We start from the raw sequence: 8647 nt of genomic DNA on the forward strand, positions 1-8647 counted from the left end.
AAATCATTTGATTTACTGCCTGAAGCTATACATAGCCTACTTTGTGTCATTTCTAAAACAATCATTCATACCATCATAAAACTGTTAAAAAAAAAACGTAATTTCGACTTTCAGAAATTCAGAATGTGATATTTCTSTTCGGTATTTCTTGTATCTTGTTTATGCGTGTTATATCACTCTAAATGTGTAGCCTATATTCAACCATACTTTCACATGCATATTATTATTATTGCATGAATGAAATTATGAATTTTCTTCCGAAGTGGTTGTTTTTATTAGAGTTAGTATAGCAATGTAACGTTATTGATCTGTCAGTTTCCCTATATAATGACCTACTTTTCACACTAACATGGTATAAACAGCTCTTCAGGCTTCACTGTCATGGTGCACAGTCAGTACACAACACTATTCTCATCATGTCTTAGCAGGATCAGACAGCAAGGGAAGACCAGTCTATAGAGCTCAGGTAAATTTTGCAGTTTTTTATAACAATCAGTGAATGGATACAAAGTTCCATCTTGAGTTGATGGGTAGGATACAGTCTGAGATCTGGGAATAATGGTCCTTTCAATTACTGAACCATTGATTCTATTCTTGGATAATATAATGTATAAATGTACTTCAAGGCAATTCTTTGTCATGCCTCATCTGAGCTGGCTACATTCTGGCAAAGACTATGTCTTTGTCTCAAGTCATCTCAGATTTTAAAAGGAGAAACTGTGTACATAGCATGTATAGCAGATAAGAAATGCATTTCATTTTGGAAGGTTGGTCATCTCACAATTCACAATGGATGGCAGAAATGTCAAAAAATGTATCACTAGGATTTGATTATTACTATATTAAGGGTTACTGTGAACTTTGATAAGTCTGGGTACTTAAATGGAATACTTATGACAAATGGGTCTGTAATGAAACATTTTTTTTTTCGTAGTCACAAATAATATCAATTCCCCATTACATAATATCACCAGTATGGCACTAATGTACTGTTAATTCACATAAGTTCTCAAAATCTGGCAATGTTTATTTGGTTACGGCAATTTACCGTCTCAATGTCGGAGTGGATATTTGTTTTGCAGAACTCACAACCTATGCTATATTGTGAGAAACAAGTTTTTGTTTATTTAATTCCATTTATGAGTTTTATCATTTTGTTCATAGTTTTTTGTTTGAAACTCTCCTATCAATGTGTTTATTAAGTAAGGACTCGCACCTGATTATGCATATAGAAGTATGACTAGTCTACCTGGCCTGCGTGCAAATGTAGGCCTATAAATGTGCCCATTATATAAAGTATATCCATACTATTTCTGAATGTCTTATCTCACCACCACTAATGAGCTGTGGWGCTTCTCAAAAGAATTKTTCTACACCTCAAACAGCAAGTAAACAAAGTCTGTTATTAGAATCCGTTAAGAAAGACAATAGTTCCACAAAGTATTTGAACAATATTTCAATWTCTCCCCTTTGATAACCACTCGGCATGAAAGGGAAAAATGTAATGCTCTGATCCAGTGGAAACGTCATAAAATAACTGACCCAGTTGATAGTTGATACAGTGTTTCGAGTTTGTTGCAGACAAGCCATGCATAGCCAATGTAATTTATAGGATTTKTATTTGTATCAGTATATTTCCTGCCTACAGGATGCATAGTTTTTATGTGTTGGCTTTATGTAGGCTTTTTTTACATAGTTGGCAGTGGCACTAAAAGTTCCTTTCAGATTTGTATAATTTTCATTTAGATTCATTTTGTAGAATTTAGATTAACCACAGACAATGATTTTGAGATACAAAGACTATTATAAATTAAATTAAACTGTTCCACGAATATGTGCCTATGAAATTGATTGGTCGAAAGAAAAGACTACTCTTGGTTGACCAAGATGTTTTTGTTGTTGTGTACWGCACTAGTAGAAATGCAGGAAATTAGCATTAGATGCCACAGAAAATGTAGGGAGGACCCCCATACCCCTTGCAAGGTTATGTCCCACCCCCACACRCACACTTCTAAAACCAAAGTTGTGCTGCTTGTGTTTTGGCAGATTTTACCGTTATTTTTGTTGATATCTGATATGAGGAAGTCTCCCTGTTGTGTAAGATCATGTAATTATCATTTCATATCCATGATTGTAGAATGTAGATTAAMCACAAACAATGATTTTGAGATACAAAGACTATTATACATTTTAAAAAACTGTTCCACGAATATGTGCCGATGAAAATCATAACTGGCACGCAGGTTGGTAGAAATGGTAAGATAAATAGCCACATAGGATGTGTGTATATATGGAGAAATACATGTTTAAAATTTTGGACTAATTGATTGGTCGAAAGAAAAGACTACTCTTGGTCGACCAAGGCACCATTTATCCTTGCTTCTGAGATCAGGAAGTCTCCCTGTTGTGTAAGATCATGTAACTAACGTTTCATATCAATGATTTTATGTGCATTACACTTTCTAAAAACTGCTCTTCGAATCTGCTTGAGGTTAAGTCCATATATGACAGGGTTAAAGACAGGTGGTATAACAAGGAATTGTACGCCCATTGCATTACGCATATTTAGTGTCATATTTACATTAGTCCACCCTTGCAAATTGTCAAACATGGTCACTGTGATTAATATAAATATTGTTATTAAATGTGGCACACATGTCTGTGTGAACTTAATCCTTCCCTTAGACGACTTTACACAAGTCCTTACAATCTGACAGTAAGAAAATACAATGAAAAGTATCTGTAAAACATGAACCAATATCATACATTTGTGTAAAATCTGATTGATGGTAATGGGTAAACATGCATGTTTCAGTATGGATGGATTGTCACAGAAGATCTTATCAATACGAGATCCACACAAAGGAATTCTGACGGTTAAACTAAGTGCTATGAGTGCTATAAATAAAGGATAACACCAAGAAAATAAGAGTAACTTTCTAACAGTTAAAGATGTCACAATGGTATGGTATAGTAGTGGTCTGCATATTGCCACATACCTGTCGTAAGACATCACTGTWAGAGTAGAAATTTCACACAGGACAGATGTGTATATTACATAGGCTTGAGTCAGACATCCACCATAAGATATCACCTGAACATCTGACTGAAGGTCCAGTAACAACTTGGGATAGAAACCAGCAGTTCCATACAATCCATTGACACATAGACTACACAGAAAGATATACATGGGCTCATGGAGGCCTTTCCCCTGAATGATTGTTATGATCAGAGTCAGATTCACAGTGATGATGAGAAGGTATGTGATAAGAGACAAGATAAAATATACTGATTTGTTGTTAAATGTCTCTTGTAAGCCAAAGAGATAAAAGAGCTTGACTTGGGTTGAGTTCTCCATAGCTTTTGTTAATTTTCTTCCTCTGGTCAATGCAACAATTCTTAGTCCTTGCAAGGCTTGAGTGTGTATGGATGTGAATGAATTCAAGAGTGAATGATTTGATTCTCTGTAGGCTCAGAAAGCTGTGTCCATGAAATGTCTTCTTGCTTGAGAGAGGGATACTGCTCCAATAACTTGTCCTGGTAACCTCTAAATATATCATAGTGTATGATCACATGGGATTGTAGTTTCAGTGTCAACATGTAACCACTCCATAGAGATGGAACTATATTGAGTTCATGACAAGCAACTCATTTGATTCATTCTATTTATGTATTAACCCAGCAAACAGGGGATGTCCTGAGGACATTAGGCAATGTTCCCATTAGGTCCATTTCAGGCAGCTTTTACCAAACTCTGTACTGGGGACACCAAGAGGTGCACAAGCATTTTTTTTGTCCTAGCACTACATAGCTGATTCAAATAATCAAAGCTCGATGATTATTTGATTATTTGAATCAGCTGTGTAGTGCTAGTGTCAGGACCCGGTGCNTACATTTTAAAAAACTGTTCCACGAATATGTGCCGATGAAAATCATAACTGGCACGCAGGTTGGTAGAAATGGTAAGATAAATAGCCACATAGGATGTGTGTATATATGGAGAAATACATGTTTAAAATTTTGGACTAATTGATTGGTCGAAAGAAAAGACTACTCTTGGTCGACCAAGGCACCATTTATCCTTGCTTCTGAGATCAGGAAGTCTCCCTGTTGTGTAAGATCATGTAACTAACGTTTCATATCAATGATTTTATGTGCATTACACTTTCTAAAAACTGCTCTTCGAATCTGCTTGAGGTTAAGTCCATATATGACAGGGTTAAAGACAGGTGGTATAACAAGGAATTGTACGCCCATTGCATTACGCATATTTAGTGTCATATTTACATTAGTCCACCCTTGCAAATTGTCAAACATGGTCACTGTGATTAATATAAATATTGTTATTAAATGTGGCACACATGTCTGTGTGAACTTAATCCTTCCCTTAGACGACTTTACACAAGTCCTTACAATCTGACAGTAAGAAAATACAATGAAAAGTATCTGTAAAACATGAACCAATATCATACATTTGTGTAAAATCTGATTGATGGTAATGGGTAAACATGCATGTTTCAGTATGGATGGATTGTCACAGAAGATCTTATCAATACGAGATCCACACAAAGGAATTCTGACGGTTAAACTAAGTGCTATGAGTGCTATAAATAAAGGATAACACCAAGAAAATAAGAGTAACTTTCTAACAGTTAAAGATGTCACAATGGTATGGTATAGTAGTGGTCTGCATATTGCCACATACCTGTCGTAAGACATCACTGTWAGAGTAGAAATTTCACACAGGACAGATGTGTATATTACATAGGCTTGAGTCAGACATCCACCATAAGATATCACCTGAACATCTGACTGAAGGTCCAGTAACAACTTGGGATAGAAACCAGCAGTTCCATACAATCCATTGACACATAGACTACACAGAAAGATATACATGGGCTCATGGAGGCCTTTCCCCTGAATGATTGTTATGATCAGAGTCAGATTCACAGTGATGATGAGAAGGTATGTGATAAGAGACAAGATAAAATATACTGATTTGTTGTTAAATGTCTCTTGTAAGCCAAAGAGATAAAAGAGCTTGACTTGGGTTGAGTTCTCCATAGCTTTTGTTAATTTTCTTCCTCTGGTCAATGCAACAATTCTTAGTCCTTGCAAGGCTTGAGTGTGTATGGATGTGAATGAATTCAAGAGTGAATGATTTGATTCTCTGTAGGCTCAGAAAGCTGTGTCCATGAAATGTCTTCTTGCTTGAGAGAGGGATACTGCTCCAATAACTTGTCCTGGTAACCTCTAAATATATCATAGTGTATGATCACATGGGATTGTAGTTTCAGTGTCAACATGTAACCACTCCATAGAGATGGAACTATATTGAGTTCATGACAAGCAACTCATTTGATTCATTCTATTTATGTATTAACCCAGCAAACAGGGGATGTCCTGAGGACATTAGGCAATGTTCCCATTAGGTCCATTTCAGGCAGCTTTTACCAAACTCTGTACTGGGGACACCAAGAGGTGCACAAGCATTTTTTTTGTCCTAGCACTACATAGCTGATTCAAATAATCAAAGCTCGATGATTATTTGATTATTTGAATCAGCTGTGTAGTGCTAGTGTCAGGACCCGGTGCGAGAAACAGTCACTAATAATTGGCAGAACCCAGAAGATGAGGCAGACACAGCAGTACTAGAGATGGTGGTTTAATAAAAAAATAGATATCTTCCAAAATACAAAAGAAAATCCACAAAGTGGTAAAAACAGCAAGGGAAAAAACAAACCTCAAAAGACCAATCCAAAAATACACGAGAACAAAACCAGAGAACCTCTGGAAAATCCAACAAGAGAAAAATGTTCACAAAGGCTGGGGCTGGGTGCTAACATACAAACACTGAGCAAGGAACTAAGGAACACACAGGGTTTAAATACTAACAAGGGAATGACTTACAGGTGCAAACAATAATTAGGGCAAGAAAAACAAAAGGTACAAAAAAGGTGCAAGGGGGACATCTAGTGAACAAAACCAAACAGTCCTGGCCAAAACCTGACAGCTAGGGCAAAAAACAAAACGTGCACCCCATGGTGTCCCCAGTTTAAAGTTTGGKAAATGCTGCTTTAAGGGTTTCAGTGAGACATTATCCCACTGATGTTCTGAGAACATTGTAGGAACATTAAAACATGACGTTAACCTCGGGACCATAAGAGGGCATTTGGTCTCAGTATAACATTAGTTTAACGTTAGGTAAGATGGCGCTGGAGCAGAAGGCAGATGTTTTACGTGCCCCCAACCGATTGTGTTTTTTGTTGGTTTAGCTGCATTGTTTGTAACTTATTTTTTTACTAATTTTGTACATAAGGTTGCCGCTACCGTCTCTTATGACCAAAAATAACTTCTAGACATCAGGACTGCGATTACTCACCACGGACTAGCAGAATCCTTTTTAATCTTTCACGACTCTGACGAGCCCGAGGCGGAGGATATATGGCTCCCTCGGGAACAGGCCCGAGCCCCATGATCTGTGTGAAGAGGAGGCGGAGAAAGAGAGGCCCAGAGAGCGGGCTGCCTTCTGAGAAGTCGAAGGCTATCAAATAATCCCCCACTTCCCTCAATTCTGCTAGCAAATGTGCAATCTTTGGACAATAAAATTGACGAGTTACGCGGAAGATTAAACTGCCAACGGGACATAAAAAACTGTAACATCTTATGCTTCACGGAGTCGTGGCTGAACAACAACAACATCAACATAGAGCTGGCTGGTTATACGATGTCCCGGCAGGATAGAACAGCGACGTCTGATAAGACAGGGGGCGGCGGTCTATGTATTTTTGTAAACAACAGCTGGTGCATGATATCTAAGGAAGTCTCGAGCTATTGCTCGCCTGAGGTAGAGTGTCTCATGATAAGCTACAGACCACACTATCCACCGAGAGAGTTTTCATCTGTATTCTTTGTAGCTGTTTTACATACCACCACAGTCAGAGACTGGCACTAAGATAGCATTGAATGAGCTGTATTCCACCATAAGCAAACAAGAAAACGCTCACCCAGAGAAGGCGCTCCTAGTAGCCTGGGACTTTAATGCATGGAAACTTAAATCAGTTTTACCAAATTTCTATCAGCATGTTAAATGTGTATCCAGAGGGAAAATAACTCTGGACCACCTATACTCCATCCACAGAGATGCATACAAAGCTCTCCCTCGCCCCCCCATTTGGCAAATCTGACCATAATTCCATTCTCCTGATTCCTGCTAGCACCAGTGACTAGATCAATAAAAAAGTGGTCAGATGAAGCAGATGCTAAGCTACAGGACTGTTTTGCTAGCACAGACTGGAATATGTTCCGGGACTCCTCAATGGCAATTGAGGAGTACCAACCTCATCTGTTTGCTTCATCAAAGTGATCGATGACATTGAAGGTAGATAATAAATATTAATATAGGTGAAATACGTTTTTTTCTTTTTTTAAACATTGTCCCCACAGAGCCATGGATTACAGGCACGCATCCGCACTGAGCTAAAGGCTAGAGGCTGCCACTGTCAAGGAGAGGACCTAACCCGAAGCTTATAAGAAATAACCTGTATGCCTCGAGAACTCAACAGCAAACCTCAATGCAGGGACTAAGATCGAGTCATACTACCCAACGGCTGACGCTCGTTCTATGTGCAGGCTATGCATATCATTACAGACTAAAAGGGAAGCACAACCGAGAGCAGCCCAGTGACACGAGTCTACCAGATGACTAAACTACTTCTGGTGCTCGCTTCGAGGCAAATAAGACTGAACCATGCATGAGAGCACCGGAAACCATGTCATCACGTCTTTGCAGCCGATGTTGAAGTAGACCTTTAGACACGGTCAAATTTACAAGCCGCAGGTCCAGACGATTACCAGTATGTGTATGCGAGCCAATGGCCTGCCAAATAGCAAGTGCTTCACGTGACATTTTCAAACCTCTCCCTATCGAGTCTGTAATACCAACATGTTTTAAGCAGACCACCATAGTGCTGTGCCCAAAGAACACTAAGGTAAGTGCTAAATGACTACTGACCTGTAGCACTCAATCCTGAGCCATGAAGTGCTTTGATAAGGCTGGTCAGTGGCTCACATCAAACCATCATCCCAGAACCTAGAACCATCCAATTTGCATACCGCCGCCAACAGATCCACAGATGTGCAATCTCTATTGCACTCCACACTTGCCCTTTCTCCACCTGGTAAAGGAGACACCTATGTGAGAATGCTATTCATTCGACTAGCTAAGCGTTCACACCATAGTGCCCTCAAAGCCATCAATAAGCTCAGGACCCTGGGACTAACCCTCCTTGCAACTGGATCCTGCGACTTCCTGACGTGCGCCCCCAGGTGGTAAGGGGATCAGTAAAATACATCCGCACGCTGATTCCTCAACAGGAGGCCCTCAGGGGCGTGATCAGCCCCCTCCTGTACTCCCTGCACTCATTATGCACGGCAGCCACGACTCAACCATCATAAATTTGCAGAGCACAAAGTGGTTAGCCTGATCACAGACAACACGAGACAGCCTATAGGGAGGAGGTCAGAGCCATGCAGTGTGGTGCTAGGAACCTAACCTTCTCCTCACTACGTGATCAAAACAAATAGGGATTGTGACTACAGGAAAAACGAAACTGTAGCACACCCCATTCTCATCGACGTTCGGCCT

General features: G+C 39.3%; 2 protein-coding genes across 2 annotated transcripts; both read right to left on the bottom strand.

Annotated features, from left to right (window-relative positions):
• Window positions 1-2681: 2681 nt before the first annotated feature.
• Window positions 2682-3358, bottom strand: LOC111949796 (olfactory receptor 2J2-like). The gene is made up of 2 exons (XM_024134517.1): window positions 2803-3358; window positions 2682-2710 (listed from the first exon to the last, which is right to left on the bottom strand). The coding sequence occupies exons 1-2, from the start codon at window positions 3356-3358 to the stop codon at window positions 2682-2684; spliced, it is 585 nt and encodes a 194-aa protein (XP_023990285.1).
• Window positions 3359-4387: 1029 nt separating this feature from the next.
• LOC111949797 (olfactory receptor 2J2-like) lies at window positions 4388-5064 on the bottom strand. The gene is made up of 2 exons (XM_023967142.1): window positions 4509-5064; window positions 4388-4416 (listed from the first exon to the last, which is right to left on the bottom strand). Exons 1-2 carry the CDS (start codon window positions 5062-5064, stop codon window positions 4388-4390), a joined length of 585 nt encoding a protein of 194 aa, XP_023822910.1.
• Between the last annotated feature and the right edge of the window lie 3583 nt (window positions 5065-8647).

This window comes from Salvelinus sp. IW2-2015, linkage group LG22, assembly GCF_002910315.2.
Source record: "Salvelinus sp. IW2-2015 linkage group LG22, ASM291031v2, whole genome shotgun sequence".
Lineage (NCBI taxonomy): Eukaryota > Metazoa > Chordata > Actinopteri > Salmoniformes > Salmonidae > Salvelinus > Salvelinus sp. IW2-2015.